Source organism: Artemia franciscana, chromosome 3 (genome assembly GCF_032884065.1).
Source record: "Artemia franciscana chromosome 3, ASM3288406v1, whole genome shotgun sequence".
Classification (NCBI taxonomy): Eukaryota; Metazoa; Arthropoda; class Branchiopoda; order Anostraca; family Artemiidae; genus Artemia; species Artemia franciscana.
This window is the reverse complement of record NC_088865.1, coordinates 26363598-26385770: the sequence shown is the minus strand read 5'-3', so window position 1 is coordinate 26385770 and position 22173 is coordinate 26363598. Positions and strand designations below refer to the sequence as shown.

At 35.1% G+C, this 22173-nt stretch overlaps 2 protein-coding genes and 1 non-coding gene across 6 annotated transcripts in view; 2 read left to right on the top strand and 1 right to left on the bottom strand.

The window, feature by feature from the left end:
- LOC136025088 (mitochondrial amidoxime reducing component 2-like) overlaps nucleotides 1-19067 on the top strand; it is a 47738-nt gene extending 28671 nt beyond the window's left edge. For all 4 annotated transcript variants that reach the window (XM_065700806.1, XM_065700809.1, XM_065700808.1 and 1 more), the window contains exon 2: nucleotides 17483-19067. In XM_065700806.1, coding sequence (XP_065556878.1) covers nucleotides 17483-18520 — 1038 coding nt within the window. In that variant the 3' untranslated portion in view covers nucleotides 18521-19067. The remainder of the gene's footprint in view (nucleotides 1-17482) is intronic.
- The window catches only part of LOC136025089 (ras-related and estrogen-regulated growth inhibitor-like), a 108404-nt gene that overhangs the window by 45794 nt on the left and 40437 nt on the right, over nucleotides 1-22173 (bottom strand). The window lies entirely within an intron of this gene.
- On the top strand, nucleotides 4888-4960 carry Trnak-uuu (transfer RNA lysine (anticodon UUU)). Its single transcript has one exon. It is a non-coding gene; the product is annotated as a tRNA-Lys (tRNA).

Sequence of the window (22173 nt, the reverse complement as noted above, 5' to 3'; positions counted from 1 at the left end):
GGATTTTTTGGTTTGGGGAAGGGGTTGAGAAGATGGGGATATGTTGGGGGAACTTGGAGGAATTTATCTTGGGGGAAGAAAATTTCCATGAAGGGAGCGCAGGATTTTCTAGTTTATTTAAAAAAAAACAATGAAAAAATAAATATGAAAAAGTTTTTTCAACTGAAAGTAAGGGGCAGCATTAAAATTTCAAACGAACAGAAATTATTACGCATATGATGGGCCCACCTCCTCCTAATACCTCGCTCTTTACGCTAAAGTATTTTTAGTAATTTCAACTATTTATTCTACGGCAATGTGATTCAGGGGTCATTCTTAAGAAATTGGGACAAAATTTAAGCTTTAGTGTGAAGAGCGAGGTACTGACGAGGGGGTAAACCCCCTCATATACGTAATAAAAACATGAGAATACAGAAGTTCGTTACGTAAGCTAATTCGTAAGTTACGTATATCTTTTACTAATAAATACATTCGTTAAAAATTAAAAGTTCTAGTTGCCTTTTTAAGTAACCAAAAAATCGGAGGGCAACTAGGCCTCCTCCCGCACTCCTTTTTTCTCAAAATCATTCGATCAAAACTATGAGAAAGTCATTTAGCCAAAAAATATAAATATGCAAATTTTGTTTCAATTATTCATCTACGGAGAGCCAAAATCAAAACATGCATTGATTCAAAAACGTTCAGAAATTAAATAAATAAAAACAAGTTTTTTTAACGGAAAGTAAGGAGCGACATCAAAACTTAAAACGAACAGAAATTATTTCGTATATGAAAGGGGCTGCTTCCTCATCAACGCCCCGCTCTTTACGCTAAAGTTTTTTACTGTTTTAAAAAGCACAGTTAAGAGAAAGAGTCAAACTTTAGCGTAAAGAGCGGAGCGGTTTGACACTTTCTCTCAGCTCTTCTTTTTAAAACGGTAAAAAACTTTAAGCGTAAAGAGCGGGGCGTTGCGGATGGAGCAGACCCTTTCATATACGAAGTAATTTCTGTTCGTTTTAAGTTTTAATGTCGCTCCTTACTTTCAGTTAAAAAAACTTGTTTTTTATTTAATTTTTGAACGTTTTTTAATTAATGCATGTTTTGATTTTGGCTCTCCGCAGATGAATATTTAAAACAAAATTGATAAATTTATTTTTTTGCTAAATGGCTTTCTTATAGTTTTGATCGAATGATTTTGAGAAAAGAAGGAGCGGGAGAGGAGGCCTAGTTGCCCCCTCAATTTTCTGGTTACTTAAAAAGGCAACTAGAACTTTTATCTTTTTACGAACGTTTTTATTAGTAAAAGATACGTAACTTACGAATTAGCTTACGCAACGAACTTCTGTATTTGTATGTTTTTATTTAGATAACTTCGAAGACCACACTGCCTTTCCATGACGAAAGTAAAACAGTTCAAAATAGGGATGAAACCTTTTTATTGACAGTGAATAGATATAAAATTATTTAACTGGATATTTCGAACACATATACAGTGTTCATCATCAGCAGTATATGTATATACTGCAGCATATGTATTATCAGCAGTATATTACATATGCAGTATATGTATTATTAGCAGCATAACACTGTATATGTGTTCGAAATATCCAGTTAAATAGTTTTATATCTATTCACTGTCAATAAAAAGATATCATCCCTATTTTGAACTGTTTTACTTTCGTTATGTTTTTATTACGTATATGAGGGGGTTTACCCCCTCTCAGTACCTCGCTCTTTACATTAAAGCATAAATTTTGTCCCAATTCCTTAAGAATGACCGCTGAATCACAAAAGCCATAGAATAAATAGTTGAAATTACTACAAATAATTTAGCGTAAAGAGCGAGGTATTAGGAGGAGGTGAAACCCTCATATGCATAATAATTACTGTTCGTTTTAGGTTTTAATGCTGCTCCTTACTTTCAGTTGAAAAAACTTCTTCATATTTTTTTTTTTTTTAATGCTAGAAAATACTGCACTCCCTTCATGGAAATTTTCTTCTCCTATGACAAATTCCTACATGGAAAAGTTTCCCCAACATATCTCCCTCTTCTCAACAACTCCCCCCCCCCCAACCAAAAAATCCCTCTGAAAACGTTCTACACTTTCCAATAACCATTGCTATATATAAGCACTGGTCAAAGTTTGTAACTTGTAGCCCCTGCCACGGGGACCATGGGGGAGTAAGTCGTCCCCAAAGATATAGTTATAAGGTTTTTGGACTATGTTGAATAAGATGGCTATCTCAGAATTTTTATCCGGTGACTTTGGGAAAATAATTGGCGTGGGAGGGGGCCAAGGTGCCCTCCAGTTTTTGGTCACTTAAAAAGGGCACTAGAACTTTTCATTTCCGTTGAAATAAGCCCTCTCGCAACATTCTAGGACCACTGGTTCGACACGATCACCCCTGGAAAAAAAGCACGCACCCGTGATCTGCCTTGTGGCAAAAATTCAAAATTCCAAATTTTTGTAGATAGGAGCTTAAAACTTCTACAGTAGGGTTCTCTGATACGCTTAAGATTCTACGACTTTTAGGGGGTGTTTTCCCCTATTGTCTAAAATAAGGCAAATTTTCTCAGGCTCCTAACTTTTGATGGGTAAGTTTAAACTTGATGAAACTTATATATTTAAAATCAGCATTAAAATGCAATTCTTTTGAAGTGGCTATTGTTATCAAAACTGTGTTTTTTAGAGTTTTGGTTACTATTGAGCCGGGTCGCTCCTAAACTACAGTTCGTTACCACGAACTGTTTGACATAAGAATTATATATGGCGATATGACGATTATCACCAGTAACTCGGTGATTATATGACGATTGTTCGTGAAACTTGTTCAGTTTGGAATAAACAACTGGAGAATCTTCGATAAGCAGAGTGGTCATGTGAAACTTCTTTGTTCATTTTGTGAATTTGGGATCGTAACGACGCCGATACTTCGGTTTTTCGTCATCCGCTAGAGGTGTAACTTAATTTATTACATTGGAAAACCAAAACAGTTCTGTAATTTTCGTCTTTATTGATAATTAAATAAATGCGACATTAAAACCTGAAACGAACAGAAATTACTCCGTATATGAAATGGGTTGTCCCCTCTGCAATCCCTCGCTCTTTACGCTAAAGCTTTTAATTGTTTTAAAAAGTAGAATTGTGACAAAGAGTCAAACTTTAGCGTAAAGAGCGAGGGATTGCAGAGGGGACAACCCATTTCATATACGGAGTAATTTCTGTTCGTTTTAAGTTTTCATTAAAATCTGGTAGAATGGATTGTGATTTTGAATGCGTCAACAGTTCAAAAAGCTAATGAAAAGTTATTTTAAACAAAGGAAAATATAGTATTAATTGTTAGGCAAAGTGCTATCTATCAACTCATTGTGCCTATAAACCAGTTCGTGGTAACGAACTGTAGTAAGGAGCGACCCGGCTCAATAGTAACCAAAACTCTAAAAAATGGAATTTTGATACCAATAGCTACATCAAAAGAATCGCATTTTAATGCTGATTTTAAGTATATAAGTTTCATCAAGTTTAGTCTTACCCATCAAAAGTTACGAGCCTAAGAAAGCTTTTAATTGTTTTAAAAAGTAGAATTGTGGCAAAGAGTCAAACTTTAGCGTAAAGAGCGCGGGATTGCGGAGGGGACAACCCATTTTATATACGGAGTAATTTCTGTTCGTTTTAAGTTTTAATGTCGCTCCTTACTTTCAGCTAAAAAAATTAAATTTTTTTATTTAATTTCTGAACGTTTTTGAATTAATGCATGTTTGGTTTTGGCTCTCCGCACATAAATTATTAAAATGAAATTTGTATATTAATTCTTTTTTTGGCTAAATAGCTTTCTCTTAGTTTAAATCAGACGATTTTGAGAAATAAGGGGTGGAGAAGGAGGCCTAGTTGCCCTCCAATTTTTCGGTTGCTTAAAAAGGCAACTAGAACTTTTAATTTTTAACGAATGTTTTTATTAGTAAAAAATATACGTAACTTATAAATTAGCAACTTACGTAACAAACTTTCATAATCTTATATTTTTATTATGTATACAAGGGGGTTTGTATCCTCGTTAATACCTCGCTCTTTACACTAAATCTTAAGCTCTGTCCCAATTCTTTAAGAATGACCCCTGAATCAGAAAGGCCGTAGAATAAATAGTTGAAATTACTAAAAATACTTTAGCATAAAGAGCGAGGTATTTATCTCCTCCTAAATACCTCGCTCTTTATGCTAAAGTATTTTTAGAACCCCTCATATACGTAATAATCTCTGTTCGTTTTAAGTTTCAATGCTACTCCTTCCTTTCATTTGAAAAAACGTTTTCATGTTTATTTTTCATTGTTCAAGGAGGCACACTCGTGCCTCTTTAAAGAGGCGAACCACGACAATGTTAAGCGATCTTCGGTTCCAGTGATCGCAGAGGGATGGGGAGGGATGCATTTCGTAGCCCGAGCTCCAACTAAGAAACCTGCCAAATTTCATCCCCCTCCGACTTTTCCTTCATGGGGAAAATCTGGCCAAAAGTTTCGATCCACCAACCCCACCCCCCCTTTAACGTTGTCCGATCGGGCTGAAATTCACAAGTTAAGGTCCCCTAGGGCCCAGGAGCTTATCCGCGAAGTTTCAGCTCGATCCGACAACTCCTTCCCTGTTTTCCAGAAACCACGCATAGCCACTTAATGTTCATGTTCTCCTTTTTTCTGCCACGCCTACAGGTCACAGCCGACATCGGATCTGGGTGTACGAAGACTCATTCGACGCGGAATTCTCCGAGTAATTTTCCTGGAAAGTTTCGTCGGAAAATCTTAACCCCCCGATTTTCTAGCTTAGAAAAACCCATTTCCCCATAAGAGCCCATGTTAATTTTTGAAATTCTTAAAAGTTATATTTATACACATGCAGGTATTTCGACTTCAAACATGCCCGGTTAGCTCAGTCGGTAGAGCGTGGGACTTTTAATCCTAAGGTCAAGGGTTCAAGTCCCTTATCGGGCGGGTTTTTTTCACAAAATATGAAAAAAACTTCGTTTTCTTAAAGAGTTAAAGAGGCTGCGTCCCAAAGTCGAACCTTAAAACGTACAGGAATTAGGAGAGGCAGTCCTAATTCCTGTACGAGGAGTACAGGAATTATTAAATTACATCCACCATGGATTGTAGAAAAACGTACAGAAATAATATGAAAAAAACTTCGTTTTCTTAAAGAGTTAAAGAGGCTGCGTCCCAAAGTCGAACCTTAAAACGTACAGGAATTAGGAGAGGCAGTCCTAATTCCTGTACGAGGAGTACAGGAATTATTAAATTACATCCACCATGGATTGTAGAAAAACGTACAAAAATAATATGAAAAAAACTTCGTTTTCTTAAAGAGTTAAAGAGGCTGCGTCCCAAAGTCGAACCTTAAAACGTACAGGAATTAGGAGAGGCAGTTGGGGGGGCTGCCGCCCCCCAAATCCCCCGCTTTTAAAGACTCTTTTGTACAGGTTTTTTGTTTTGTTAATTAAAAGAGGGCCTTTCCGAAGCCAAGAGCTGGGGTTAGGGGGCGGCAGCCCCCCACAACAATTCAGCCATTTTCAGCAGTTTCATAATATCTAGAGGACAAATGTAAATTAACGTAAGCTCAAAATGAGGACAAAAAAGGACAAAAACATGAGCTCAGAATAAGCAAACTGGACCATCCAATTAGACATGATAAAGAGAACAGCCTAAGAGATGTAAATAAACGAGTAGAAATGAGCAGCCTAAAATGTCAAAAGTGACAAGACAAACCTGTTGCACGGTTTGAAACCGGTTATTCTAATTATGCGTACATGGGCCCTGGATATCATTAGTAATATTCTCAAAAGATGATTTATTTTTAAATAAATACTTTTTCCTTCCTGCGTTTTCGTCTGCATAAGAATACCCGTCTTGAACACCAACAAGAGAAGGAAGATTATCTGGATTTACAACATGCTGGTCTTGTAACAACAAATTAGGGTCACATTTTCTATATTATTTAGTAGTTTCATCCTTGTTATTTTTCTTTGTAAAGCTGAAGCACCACTACTCACTACAGAGCTCATAAATTAGCGACGTTTTAATTGACAATAAAAAGTTTTTGGCTTCAGACATTTTTGATATACATAAGTAGTGAGGCCTCTTCAGGTTTAAACGGATAGTACCATCTTCGAATCCCAGTCCGGACTATTTTAGAAACTTCTTCAAAACGCAGGTATTATTATTTTTTTTTATATGCAGCTGGTTGTTACGTAATAGGGTTTTTTTGTAAGAGCTAAAGGTTGAAAAAATCTTGACGCTTTTCAAGACATTTTTCTTCAAGACGTCTCAAGATATTTCAAGACGTTTTTTTTAGATATTATTTTTCAAGATATTTTATGAAGTTTTCAAGTAATTTTTCTTCGAGACATGTTTCAAGATGTTTCAAGACATTTCAAGGCGTTTCCAAGACATTTTTAAGGCTTTTCTCAAGACATCTCAAGACGTGTTTTAATACTTTTTTCTTCAATACGTTTTTCAAAACGTTTCAAAACATCTCCAGACTTTTTAAGACATTTTTTCAAGACGTTGCAAGACGTTTTTAAGGGTGCATGATTTTTCAAGACATTCCAAGCCGTGTTTTAAGACATTTTTCTTCAAGACGTTTTTTCAACACGTTTCAAGACATTTCGAGATTTTTTTTAAAGACATTTTTTCTCAAGACACTCTTCTTCAAGATTTCTTTGATTCTAACGTAAAAGGGGAATGTTTACCTGTATTAGGATTACGCAATCTCGCGTGACATGTTAGACTTCAGGAGCCCACGGGGGAATTCCCGCTTGTAACTGAGTAGGGCACATATTTAGGGTCTTACATAATGACAGAACACACGTGCGATGCTACGTAATGACGATGAACACCTGGGATACTACAGAATACTTTAGAAGAATTATTTTCTTTCAATTCGTTTTTTTCTTTCAAGGTGTTTTTTACATTTCATTTTCTTTCAATACGTTTTTCTTTTTTTCTTAGGGAACCTATATAATCCAAAGATACACATTGGGATTCGAAAGAAATTTTTCCTCAATAGGTTGGGGTGCTAGACAGCTGGACTATGAAATCTTTCCTTATATTTTAATTCTTTCTACGTGAATACTTTCCACGTAATAACCTATTCAATGCCATAGTGTGCTAAAAGGGCAGTCATAGTGTGGCACAGGTTGGAAATTGACACGGTGTACCAATAGATTTAAAGCATGAATCTTAACAAGAAAATACTAAGAAAATGCCTTTGGAATGATGCAGGGTGCCAGATGGTTTCATATGCCATCCATAGTTTGCCATAGGTGACGGGAATTCCTTGAACTAACGTGTTCTACAGCTTAAAGTTAAGCTGGAACGTGTTAAAAGAATTTTTCGGCTTAGAGGGGGCTAGATCTGACACCCAGTCAAAGAAACAAGGCATTTTCATTAAGTCCTCTCATAAATATCTCTTAACATGCCTAAACTTTTCCTCTAAGAACAAACCCCCTGAATAGCTTGCTAGGGTGGGCCAGCCACGTATTGTCACGGTGGCGTGAATATGCATAGTCTTGGCTCAAAGAATCGTGGTACTTTCTTCAAAACCTCTCGGAAATGAATGCGAAAATATGTCTCTTTTTTCTTGCAGGTGCGTCTAATAGAGCAATAGAAATGACAAATTTTCACTAAGATCTCTCATAAATATCCCTTAATATCGCTTAAATTTACCTAAAAAATATTGTGAAGTGGACATTTTTCCTATTATTACTAATATAAGAAATAGAAGAATAAAGCCTAATACTTACGGCTCGTTTCAAAATGTGATTTTGCTAATATAAAGATTTAAAATAACACTGTAACAGGTAGGTGCGCTTAATAAATCAGAAATCAATTGCTTTGGGATGCTAGCGCATTCTCATACGGTAAAGGTTGGAAACATACGACCTATTTAAGCATTCTAGAAGGACAGGGAATTTTCCGTTCGTGGAATAGGTTATTACGTAGAAAGTATTCCCCGAATAAAAATATTCAAAAGGTTTTCATTGTCCAGCTGCCTAGTGCTATATTTTATTGAGGGGGAATCTCTTTCGAATCCCAATGTGGGCAAAATATTTGGTTTGTGAAGGTTCCTTTCGAAAAAAAACGAAAAATGCATTGAAAGAAAGTGATATTTTGACACAGCACCTAGAAAGAATAAAACCCATTGAAATAAAATGAAATTTCTTAAAGTATTATGAAACATCCCACGTCTCGTCTGCATCGTAATTACGTAACATCCCACGTTTGCGTCCTACTCAGTTACAAGCCCGTATTCTCCCTTCTGCCCCTTAAGTCTAGCATGTCACGCGAGATTGCGTTGTCCTCAACATAGATAAACATTCCGCTTTTACGTAAGAACCAAAGAAATCTTAAATAATGTCTTAAAAACGTCTTAAAATGTCTTGAAACGTCTTGAAGAAAAATGTCTTAAAACTGCTTGAAGTGTCTTAAAAAATTTCTGGAAGAAAAATGTCTAAAAATTACTTGAAATGTCTTGAAACGTCTTGAAAAAACGTCTTGAAGAAAAATATCTTAAAAACGTCTTTAAATGTGTCGAAATGTCTTGAAAAAAATCTTCAAGAAAAATTTATTAAAAACTGTCTTGAGATTTCTTGAAAAGTCTTATATCTTGAAGCAAAAATGTCGTTCAAAAAACTTTTTGGAATGTCTTGAAACGTCTTTAAACGTCTTGAAAAATGTCTTGGTGAAAAATGTCTTAAAACATCTTGAAATGTCTTGAAAAAACATTTTGAAGAAAAATGTCTTAAAAGACACCCCGAAATGCAATCAAAAGCGTCTTGAAAAAAATGTCTAAAAACGTCTCGAAATGACTTAAAACGTCTTGAAAATCGTCTTGAGAGACGTCCTGAATAAAAATGGGACAAACAGCCAAACTTTAGCGGAATGATTGAGGTATTGAGAGGGGGCAACCACCCTCATAGACTGAATAACTCCTATTTGTCTTAAATTTTAGTGTTGCTCTTTAGCTCTCCTTAGCATACTCTCATTTGGAAAAAAAAAATGTAATTTCCGATAATTTTTCAAACCATGTCAGATATCCTCCCTCTACGGAAAAATTTTCTCCGGAAATCTCCCCACTTTCAGTTGAAATTTGCTCCTGTGGAAAATTGCCGCATAGAAAAAATGTTTTTCCCCAGAGAATTCCCTCTCCCTATAATAAGGCCCTTCAGAGAATGCCAACCCCGCTGAAAATTTCCCCCGGAACATCTCAACGCGTTAAGTATAGTCGGCAAAGACAAGGTCGAACAAATAAAAAGAATTTCGTATGGAAATCCTGGGAAAATCCCCCAGCGTAAAATTGTCCCTGGAAAGCTCACCCTCGGAAACTTCTCTCCCAACGGGAAATTTTCATCGTAGAAAATCCCCCGATCAGAAATTTCCTCCCCGCTTCAAAAAAACTTTATACTCCCCAGTAACAAAGGTTATACGTAAATAATGGGTAAATTTGTAGCGTAAAGCCCTTTCCGCAAGGGCTGTGTGGGGCCATTTTATTCCTTGAAAAATTCTGTATACTTCCCAATAACAAATACTATACGTAAACATGGGGAAAATGTCGGGACATACTGACCTTTCCCAGGGAGCTGTGGGGTGTTTTGTTATGCCCAAAGGCATAGTTACTGAGCTGTTCAACTAGGCTGAACAAAATTGCTGTTTCAAAATTTTGATTAGACTACATTGAGGAAAAAACGGGGTGGGAGGGGGCTATTTGCCCTTCGATCGTTTTTTCTCTTAAAAAGATCACCAGAACTATTAATTTCCGTTTGAATGAGCCCTGTCCCAATATGCAAGGACTATTGGTTCGATACGATTACCCCTGGAGAAAAAGAAAAAAAAACACGCTCATTAAAAACACGCTCAAAACAATATCCTTAATGTATATTGTATATATAACTTCCATGTTTGTATGGAAAAGAGAAAAAAAGCCGAACACGACGTCTCCTACTAATTTTCTTCCCATGACAGATTATTCTTAAAAAGAACTTGCATATGCTAGAAAACATTCCAAATCCTATAGTCTAATTACGAATAGTATACCACTCCAAGGAGCTGCCAGCTCCTGGAAAAAATCACTCATATACCTAAGGATGCTATAGCCCCCCTACAAGCACTAAGTGAGTTCAGGTCATTACCAACTCTTGCCCTGTGGACTTACTACAAATATTATACAACTTAACGAATTACTAGCCCGTTCCTTGTTGCTCTATTAAATAAAAAAAAAAAAACTAATTTTTTAGCTGAAAGTAACGAGCGACATTAAAACTTAAAACGAACAGAAATTACTCCGTATATGAAATGGGTTGTCCCCTCCGCAATCTTTACGCTAAAGCTTTTAATTGTTTTAAAAAGTAGAATTGTGACAAAGAGTCAAACTTTAGCGTAAAGAGCGAGGGATTGCGGAGGGGACAACCCATTTCATATACGGAGTAATTTCTGTTCGTTTTAAGTTTTAATGTCGCTCCTTACTTTCAGCTAAAAAAATCAGTTTTTTTTATTTAATTTCTGAACGTTTTTGAATTAATGCATGTTTGGTTTTGGCTCTCCGCACATAAATTATTAAAATGAAATTTGTATATTAATTCTTTTTTGGCTAAATGGCTTTCTCTTAGTTTTGATCAGACGATTTTGAGAAATAAGGGGTGGAGAAGGAGGCCTAGTTGCCCTCCAATTTTTCGGTTACTTAAAAAGGCTACTAGAACTTTTAATTTTTAACGAACGTTTTTATTAGTAAAAAATATACGTAACTTAAGAATCAACTTACGTAACAAACTTTCATAACCTTATATTTTTATTATGTATATGAGGGGGTTTGTACCCTCGTTAATACCTCGTTCTTTACACTAAATCTTAACTTTTCTCCCAATTCTTTAAGAATGACCCCTGAATCAGAAAGGCCGTAGAATAAATAGTTGAAATTACTAAAAATACTTTAGCATAAAGAGCAAGGTATTTATCTCCTCCTAAATACCTCGCTCTTTATGCTAAAGTATTTTTAGAACCCCTCATATGCGTAATAATCTCTGTTCGTTTTAAGTTTCAATGCTACTTCTTCCTTTCATTTGAAAAAAAGTTTTCATGTTTATTTTTCATTGTTTTCTTATAGAAATGCTTGAGAATCCTGCACCCTTTTCATTGAATTTTTCATCCCCCATGACAGATTTCTCCAAGGAAAGATTCTCCAACATAGCCCCCTCTCCTCAGCCCCACCCCCAAACAAAATAAAATCCCCCTGAAAACGTCTGTACACTTCCCAATAACCATTACTATATGTAAACACTGGTCAAAGTTTGTAACTTGCAGCCCCTCCCCCAGGGAATTGTGGGGGAGTAAGACATTCCCAAAGACATAGTTATTACGGTTTTCGACTATGCTGAACAAAATGGCTATCTCAAAATTTTCATCCGTTGACTTTGAGAAAAAAATGTGCGTGGGAGGGGGCCTAGATGCCCTCCAATTTTTTTGGTCATTTAAAAAGGGCACTAGAACTTTTCATTTCCATTAGAATGAGCCCTCTTGCGACATTCTAGGACCACTTGGTCGATACGATGACCCCTGGGAAAAAAAAACAAAAAACAAATAAACACGGACCCGTGATTTGTCTTCTGGCAAAAAATACAAAATTCCACATTTTTGTAAATAGGAGCTTGAAACTTCTACAGTAGGGTTCTCTGATATGCTGAATCTGATGGTGTCGCTTTCGTTAAGATCCTACGACTTTTAGGGGGTGTTTTCCCCTATTTTCCTAAATAAAGCAAATTTTCTCAGGCTCGTAACTTTTTATGGGTAGGACTACACTTGATAAAACTTATATATTTGAAATCAGCATTAAAATGCGATTCTTTTGATGTAGCTATTGATATCAAAATTCAATTTTTTAGAGTTTTGGTTACTATTGAGCCGGGTCGCTCCTTACTACAGTTCGTTACCACGAACTGTTTGATACGACTCGCATTTGGATTTAATTCCCCACACATATTATGTATCATCCAATTTAAGAATGATCATCTTAGTAAATAATCGTCGGTATTTAGAACTTAAGCCGAAGTAAAATCATCGGTTTTGACAAGATTATGGATTCGATCACGGGAACTCGTGATTATTAGTAAATGCATATGGGGTTGTCCACGCTTATGAAAATAAATTTAAAGAGCGTACAAGGCGTTCTCCAACAGTTTCATCGGGGTCTAAAAAGTACATTTGGCCGTAGGAAGGTGGTTCAAAATTGTATTCAGTGGTTTGTGGTGGAAGTGTCATTGAATTGATTGTGTGATAAATTTGTCCAGCTACTTTAAAGCTAAAAACCTTACGACTATTGATAGTTTAATCATCGCTTACGTTGGATGAAGCTAGAGCGCAACATGAGTTCAAGTTTCGGATTTGTTTTTGGAACTCTTTAGAGAGCAAGTGACGTCATAAAAAAGCAAACCAATTCATTTGGAAAGTTTGGAGGTAGTAATGCAATTTGACCGTGCAAGCAGCAATCTCCAAATAAAGTACCTGCTACTCTTTCTTCGTGTAAATGGAGGCCTCCACAGTGAACCCATGCAGTGTGGAAGGGTCCCAATGGCTTGTAATTAACACTTACGTAGTTTATGGTAAATATGTAGGTTTGCACTGAGTTTTTGCCAAACCTTATTGGTGTCAAAGATTGTGAAGACGATTTTCTTTTACCTAATATTTTTTTTCTTCTTCATTCTCATTTTTGACTCGTGGTCATTCTCGCTCTCGCTTGTCTTCTAACCACGAGTGTCTTTGTTCTTCACTTTCACTTTCTAATATGTTTTAGACCACCATGTTGCAAGTCTTCTAGTCACATTTTTATTTCTTCCTCTTTATTTTGGATTTTAATTATTTCAGAAAGTTTGTCAATGCCCTTTGCCTTAGCTGCCTGTATTGGTCCAGTTTCATTTGATGGTCCAGACCGTTCATTTTCACTTATTCTGAACTTACGTTGTTCAGGTTATTCTCTTGGACTTATCACGTTTGATACGTCCGGTGGTTGGACAAAAATTTTTTCTGACGATGCCTCGTTAATAATAATTAATTTAAAAAAAAAAAACTTTCCGAAAAAGAACGTTTCCAAAGAAAAGCAAAGGTCATATTAAAGGTAACATCAGCGGAAATAAAAACCTATTATAAGTCAAACAAAAGGACCAGAATTTACTAACAAAGAATAAATTAAACACAAAACGAACATAAATGAAGTAAACAGTCGTAGAACACAAACATACAACAGGCACTAATATAAATAAATAAGTAAATCTCAAAACAAATATAACTTAATTTGAATATGCAAATCAAGCTTAAAACGAAAATCTTTTACCATTAAAGAATAAATGAAACCCAAAACGAACAGAAATTGAATAAAGAATTATAGCAAAGAAATATGCGAAGTATTCTGCGTCATTGGCACTTTACTGAAAACGAATTATATTGCAAATATCTTTATTTTATACTTATTACAATTTTCAAATTAAAATGAAAATCACAGTGAAATAAAAACTTGAACTGATTACCTGTCAGCAATTAATATCATTATATATCAAATATTCAGTTTAATTCTGTTAGTTTTTCATAAACTGTTCACGATACATATAGTTTTCACTACAAACAAGAGTTTGGTTATGCCACCTCCCTAACCTTGAAAGCCTACTGCGTCATTGTTGCTTTACTGAAAACGAATTATATTGTAAATAATTCATTTAATACTCATTACAACGTTGAAAATAAAATGAAAATGACGGTGAATCAGAAGCTTGAGCTGATAAAATTTCTGTAATTAATATCATTATACATCAAATATTCAGTTTAATTCTATTATTCTTTCCAATGCTGTTCAAGACAAATATAGTTTTCAGTGAAGTACCAATGACGCAGTAGGGCTTAGACTTTTACAGTTAGAGAAGGGGGCAGTAACCAAACTCTTGTTTGGAGTTATTTTTGTTCGTTTTAAATTTGATTTGCATGTTCAATTTATGTTTTACTCGTTTTAAGATTTATTTATTCATTTATTCTAGTACCTGTTGTATCTTTGTTTGCTATGATTCTTTACTTAATTTCTGTTCGTTTTGGTTTTCATTTATTCTTTAATAGTAAAAGGTTTCTGTTCGTTTTAAGATTGATTTTCGGAATCAAATTTAGTTTTACTTATTTTAAGATTTGTTCATTCGTTTATATTAGGACCTGTTGTATGTTTGCTATGATTTTTATTTAATTTCTGTTCATTTTCGGTTTCATTGATTCTTGAACAGCGACTATGGTCATTTTGAGTTTGAATAATCATTGGTTTATTTCTGTGGATCTTGCATTTAATTTGTCTTTTAATTATCTTTGACAAACTTCTTTTTCGGTAAGTTTTTTTATAATTATTTTCCGTTTGTTCTTGGTTCCCAAAGTTTCAGGTTTTCCAAAATTCTCTATTTCAAAATCAATTTTGTTTTTCAGCATTAGACTATCAAAACTAGTATCAAAGTAACAATATCAAAGTAATAAAGTATAAAAGCAAACAGAGTATCAAATAAATAATAAGCAACTTGCATAACTCACAGCTCTTGAATGGGGGACTGAGGGGATCAGCCTCAGACGCATAGGAAGTGCTGGGGGCTTGTCAACCCCTGAGTTGTAGTTATTTGACTTTTGGACTACTTTAAAGAAAATGGCTATGTCAAAATTTGGACCACATTCCTCTGGTAAAAAGGGGGTGGGAGGGCTGGTTGCCATCGCTTTTGACTCTTAAAAAAAGAACTACAAATTTGAATTTCCAATCCAATGAGCCCCATCAAAAGTTTATACGACTACCCCTTCCACCAAAACCTTATGTGTTAACAAAGGATAGCTTACCTAAGATACAGCCCCTGCCTCGGGGGCTATCGAGGACTTCCCACCCCTAAGTTACAGTTGAGGGGTCTCAAAGTCAGAACCATAATTATTGACATTTGGACCATTTTGAACATAATGGCTATCTCAAAATTTGGATCGGAATTATTTGGGGGAAAAAGCCCAGGGGGAGGGGTTGGTTTTGTTCGATCAAACTTGACTTTTGAAAATGGAGCTAAAACATCGAATAAGCCTTCTCCGAAGTCTTTATAACCACATCTTCCATAAACACCTTATATATCAACAATGGACAGCTTGCATAACTTACAGTCCTTGCATTGGTGTTTGTGGGTGACTTTGTCAATCCAAGAGGCATGATTTTTTGACGTTCGGACTATTTTGAACATATTGCCTATCTCAAAATTTTGAACGGGTGTATTTGAGGAAACTAGGGGGGGGTGCTTTTGGCCCTTTAATAACTGTTGACTCTTGAAAGTGGCACTAGAACTTCTGATGTCCCGTTGAATGAACCCCCTCCAAAGTTCATACGACCACCCCTTTTATGAGAAGTGCATATGTGGTAAAAAAAAATATTGAAGCTATTTAAAATTTATTTATTCATTTATATTTGCGCCTGTTATCTTTATATTTCCCGTAATATTTAGTTTTAATTTCTGTTCGTTTTAGGTTTATTTTATTCTTTAATAGTAATTTATGATCGTATTGAGTTTGAACTATAATAGGAATTAATAATGTCTATTTCGCTCATAAAACCATGTATCACATTATATGAAGCGAAAATCGCAAACTAGAAATGTGTGGCGTTTACTGGATTCACATCAGCTTTTATTGTCTTTTGGACAAACGAAAGACGAGACTTTTGGCTTGAAAGTTCAGATTTTCTAATAATCAATTTCCATGTTGGACCTGGTTCAAACAGAGCTTTTGAATTAGCTCAAATGAAAGTTTTCCTACTGGGCGAAGCACTAATGCTACCCAAGTTTGGTTTATAAGATATTGATCAGTTGCTGCGGTCCATTGCAAATCCAAATTTGCCATTTGAAGGGAGAATTCTTGCTGCTGGAGATGATATCTGTCAGCACTTATCTGTTAAACTCCGAAGCAATTACAATGAAAAATTTGATTTGAAAATAAAAAAGAGTCATCTCTGGGTATATTTCAAACGCTTAACCTTAAACAAATATGCGTGTTGATCTTGAAAGAGAAGCATTCGCAAAGTAAATCTTGGATGTGGGAATTAGAAATCTTTCCCAAACGACTTCAATGAAATCGAGCTACTTGAAATTTTGATTTACAGTAGTAATTTAGTAGTAATTTACAGTGGTAGTTTAGCATTTAGAGATTGTCCTGCAAATCAAAATCCGGAGATTGTCCGCAATCATACATTGAAGGAACGTGTTATTTTATGTTTGGTCAACAAAGCAGTAAGTAAAATAAATCTGAAAACTAGTGGTCGCCTCCCAGGAGAACAGAAATCTTTTAAAAGTTATTATTCTGTGAATGATAAACAGGGAAGAGGAATGGAATTCGTTCAGGGCCTGTGGGGGTCATGCCATGCCTGGAGGTATACTTTTGGACCTTTTAACTAATTTTAAATTCAGTCGAATCTGTTTGGAGGTAAGTGGGATTCGGTTATCAACAAAGGGGCAAGAGGAGATTTGGTAGGCATCAAATCCCTTTTGACCCTTAAACGAGCACTAAAACTTTCAGTTTCAAATCCAATGAGCCCTCTCCGAAGTTTCCATAGCCACCCCTTCCATATCAAGTGGCTCTTGAAAAAAAAATAATACATTGAAGGCTTTTTACTACAGGCAATGCTCGAGCTTTGCTTCTAACTTATGACGCAATAATTACTGGACATTCCAGAAGCGTTGATTATAATCAATCTTTTTGCAATGTCACATTTTAGCGCATAAGTAGGCTATATATATATATATATATATATATATATATATATATATATATATATATATATATATATATATATATATATATATATATATATATATATATATATATAGATATATATATATATATATATATATATATATATATATATATATATATATATATATATATATATATATATATATATATATATATATATATGTTTGTGTGTGTAAAATTTTCAGACATTCAGCAGAATTATTTTTATAAGCCATCATCTAACTACCCTTTCCCTTGATATTGTGATGATTTTCTCCTAATGTGATATATAAACAGTTTAATCTAGGTTGAATTGTGGCTTTATATCCCATAGAGGGAGAAAGAGAAAGAAGCAATTAATCTCTGGTTTGAACAAAAATCGGTAAATGATTGAGAAGAAACGCTATTTTCTTTTGTCTCCTTGCTCACAGAAAAGTGACGAATTGCGAAAACTGTGGTTACAATAAATAAAGAACGAAAAAAGTGGCGAATGTGGGCCGGTCTCCCCTATTAGCTTTACTTGGTTAGATGCTAAATTTAGTAAAACGCAAAAAAATTGGAGTGACACTGCAGCAGGGTACCTTTGACTAAATTAGTGCGAGTATTTTCTTTGTTGTATGATGAGTCTTATATTCGTCTCTTATTCTATGTTTCATAATAACACAAGCGAAATAAAAGAACCTTTATTTCTTATTTCAGACAATTAATATGACTGACCCGATGACACCAAATACAACTTTACTAATTTTTTCGACAATAGTGCTAACAGGTATTGGAACTACTCTTTTCAGTTATTTTATGAAGAAGCGTGGTAAAAAAAGAATATCAATCAATTCACTGAAAGGATGGAAAGATGGGGGCCAAGTATCAAAGCTTTTCATTTACCCTGTGAAATCATGCAAAGGATGTGAAGTTGAATCGTTCAATTGTTCAGGATTAGGGCCAATTAAGGGCAATACCCGGGATAGAGTGTTTATGTTTGTTGATGGGGATAATAACTTTATTACAGCTCGACGCTTTCCAAGATTAACACAAATAATTCCAAAGGTGTCAGAAGGATATTTGAATCTACAAGCTCCAGATATGGATGACATCCATATTAAAATCCCTTTCAATGTGAAAGGTAATACTAACGTTAGAGTTTGGGGAGAAACAATATCAGCAGTTGACTGTAAAATAGCCTCTGACTGGATTTCTAAATATCTTTCACCAATTCTGGATGTAAAAGAGCCAATTAAATTGGTCTATTTTAGTGGAAATACTACTGCTCGCACAGTAAAAGAAAGGGAAATCTGGCCGCACATGTACAGAGAAGATGGCACTGCATTTGCTGACCTAGCGCCATTCCTTTTGATAAATAGTAATTCAGTCAAGAATTTAACTGACCGGATCAAATCCCCAAGTGTTGTGACGTATGAAAACTTTCGTCCAAATATATTAATTGGTGGTGCCAGTGCTTTTGTTGAAGACAACTGGTCTTTTCTTAAAATTGGTGAAGTTATATTCAGGCAAACCAAGCCCTGCGATAGATGTGTCCTTACAACAGTGGATCCTAGAAAAGGAGAAAAATATCCGGACGGGGAGCCTTTGAAAACACTCAGGGAGTACCGTTGCGCAACTGATCCAAAAATCAAAGCTTCTTCTGGAAGCTCTCCATTTATGGGTATTAATCTAGCAGTGGAAAAAGAAGGTGTTATAAATGTGGGTGATCCAGTACAGTTCGTCACTTTGCAGTGAAGTAGATCAGATTCACTTGACCTGCTTTCGAGTTAAGTATATAAGATTGACGAGCTTTGATATATTTGTTTTGTGTAAAGTGCACTTTTTAGTAACAAGCGAGTCTAAATCTTTTAGTTGTGAGAATATAATCTGGAAGTTGTCTTTAACTTAACCAGTCGTGCTTTCCTTGAAAAATAAAAAAAGGATATAAAGGTCAAAATTTACAGAAATTAGCTGATATAAGCCAAACTAAAGTGTGTTGAAAGCTTTAAAAATAATGAAAACCCGTCATGGTGCTAATTTTCTATAGTTAATTATTTGTTTAACAGATTTAAAGAAAATGAAAATATTTAAAAAAGATTTAAAGGAAATGGGAACTTCCTGGGAGGGTAAAAGAGAGAGGCCTTGAATAAATTACACTGGAGAAGGAGCGTGCGTAGCTGTGTTGGCCTCAGGTGGCTTAGTGCTGCAGTGAGTTATTAGTAGTAGTAGTAGTTTAACAGATAGCATATCACCTTCACAGTGTACTTCAACCCTTAGACAATTATATGCAAACGGTTGAAAATATACATTTTTTAGCCTTAAGGATTGAAATGACAAGTGTACTAGTTTTCTCTAATCGTATCAACGGGTCTACCTTTTTCTATTATCTGCATAACTCCTTTAGTTGCACCAAATCATTTTCTTATCATTACATTCAACTTTGATACCTTTTTTTCCATTTTCCTATGTATTTTTTCTTTATGTTGTCTTTAATGATGATTTTTTTTCTTCTTTTTTTATTGTTGGAATGGAAGGACTTTTTCCCCTCCGCCTGTAATGTAAAACACGGTAAACAGGACAAATTGTTCCAAGGATAAGTCAAGGTGTCCTATATCATAAGCGGTATGTGAAATTGCTGTATATAGCAGGTAATACATGGCAAAATAGGGCAACCAATGTGAGTGGTGGGTAAAATTATCAATTAAACACTTAGTGATAGCTTTCAATACGTCCCCAAAAACAAAACAAATAAAAGGTTCTCGAAATAGTGCCAGTTTGAAACAAATTCTGTTTTTCTCGTGCTATTTTTTTTCTAAAGTAGCCATAAATGATAAATCCGATGAACAATATGGTTAAATTCACAGTTGAAGTTTTTGAACAATTAAATAAAAAAAACAAGTTTTTTTAACTGAAAGTAAGGAGCGACATTAAAACGAACAGAAATTACCCCGTATATGAAAGGGGCTGCTCCTTCTTCAATGCCTTGCTCTTTGCACTAAAGTTTGACTCTTTCTCTCAACTCTACTTTTTAAAACAGTAAAAACTTTAGCGTAAAGAGCAGGGCGTTGAAGAAGGAGCAGCCCCTTTCATATACGGGGTAATTTCTGTTCGTTTTAAGTTTTAATGTCGCTCCTTACTTTCAGTTAAAAAAACTTGTTTTTTTTTATTTAATTTCTGAACGTTTTTTAGTTAATCCATGTTTTGATTTCGGCTCTCCGCAGATGAATAATTAAGGCGAAATTTGCATATTTATTTATTTGGCTGAATGACTTTCCCATAGTTTTGATCGAATGATTTTGCGAAAAAAGGAGGGGAAGGAGGCCCAGTTGCTCTCCAATTTTTTGGGTACTTAAAAAGGCAACTAGAACTTAGTTTTTACGAACGTTTTCATTAGTAAAAGATATACGTAACTTACGAATTAGCTTACGTAACAAACTTCTATGTTCTTACGTAACAAACTTCTATGTTCGTATGTTTTTATTACGTATATGAGAGGGTTCGCCTACTCGTCAATACCTCGTCAATAACTCTTTGCATTAAAGCTTAAATTTTGTCCCCTGAATCACAAAGGTCGTAGAATAAATAGTTGAAATTACTAAAAATCCTTTAGCGTAAAGAGTGAGGTATTAGGAGGAGGTGAACCCCTTATATGCGTAATATTTTCTGTTCGTTTTAAGTTTTAATGCTACTCCATACTTCCAGTTGAAAAAAACTTTTTCATATTTATTTTCATTGTTTTTTTAAATAATGCTAGAAAATGCTGCGCCCCCTTTATGGAAATCTTCTTCCCCCATGACAAATACCTCCTTGGAAAATTTCCCCCACATAGCCCCCTCTTCTCAACCCCCCCCCCTCCCAACCAAAAAATCCCCCTTGAAAACGTCTCTACATTTCCCAATAACCATTAATATATACAAACACTGGTCAAAATTTGCAACTTGTAGCCCCTCCCACGGGGACTGTGGGGGAGTTAGTCGTCCCCAAAGACATAGTTATAAGGTTTTTAGACTATGCTGAATAAAATGGCTATCTCAGAATTTTGATCCGACTACTTTGGGAAAAAATTGAGCGTGGGAGGGGGCCTAAGTGCCCTCCGATTTTTTGGTCACTTAAAAAGAGCTTTAGAACTTTTCATTTCCGTTCGAATGAGCCCTCTCTCAAAATTCTAAGACCACTGCGTCGATACGATCACCCCCGGGAAAAAAAACACACAAAAAAAATAAATAAACACGCATCCGTGATTTGTCTTCTGGCAAAAATAACAAAATTCCACATTTTTGTAGATAGGATCTTGGAACTTGAACAATAGGGTTCTCTGATACGTTGGATCTGATGGTGTGATTTTCATTAAGATTCTATGACTTTTAGGGGGTGTTTCACCCTATTTTCTAAAATAGAGCAGATTTTCTCAGGCTCGTAACTTTGATGGGTAAGACTAAACTTGATGAAACTTATATATTTAAAATCAGCATTAAAATGCGATTCTTTTGACGTGACTATTGGTATCAAAATTCCGTTTTTTAGAGTTTTGGTTACTATTGAGCCGGGTTGCTCCTTACTACAGTTCGTTACCACGAACTGTTTGATAAAAATAAAAGTTATTTGCAACTAATATTAATCTATCTTGGCCAAATTTAATTTTGCTGAAAAAAACACAGGATATAGTTTTTAAACTGATTATCCTTTTCTTGCATTTTAAATTCATTAAATATCTGAAGAGAACTAGACTCTAATAGTTTTGCAAAACGTATGTTTAATACTGTATTAAAGTCAAGCTAAAAACTATTACCTAAAGCACCTTCTATTTCCATAGCCTCTGTAAGAGGGTAGTAAACGTGGTATAGCCGTCGCATTGACATGATGCATCAGTATTGCAACTTTGGACCCATAGAATCTACAAAATGGCGCATGAGCCAGCAGTATTAGAAGCTGGTTTATGTGTCTCAAATTCGCACCTCCAATATCATAAATTTTTTAATTTTTTTTTTTGATAAATTAAGATAACTTTTTTGTTTTTAGTCTGCCAGTTCTTTGGATTTTCCAACCCAGCCTTAGTTTCAGATAGAATCAGGGGCGAAAGTAGCGATAAATTTCTGAAGGGGATGGATATTTTCACTAAGGGATGGTTAAAAAGAAAAAATGAAGTTTTTAGAATATAATATACATTCTTTATCGAGAAAACGCTGTAAATATGTAACTATAAAATTTAATCAAGCCGCTTTTTGTTTTTTGTGGGAAAGTCTCTCCAAAACATCCGCCGCATTGACTGGAACATGTGTATGGATAATAAGACCAATCCATTAAGCCGTTCCTGACATGAGGCACTCCTGATTCAAGATTTCACTCCTCTCAGGGTAGAGGAAGAACTGTTCTTATCACATTTTTTTAAGCATGCTATGAAATATTTT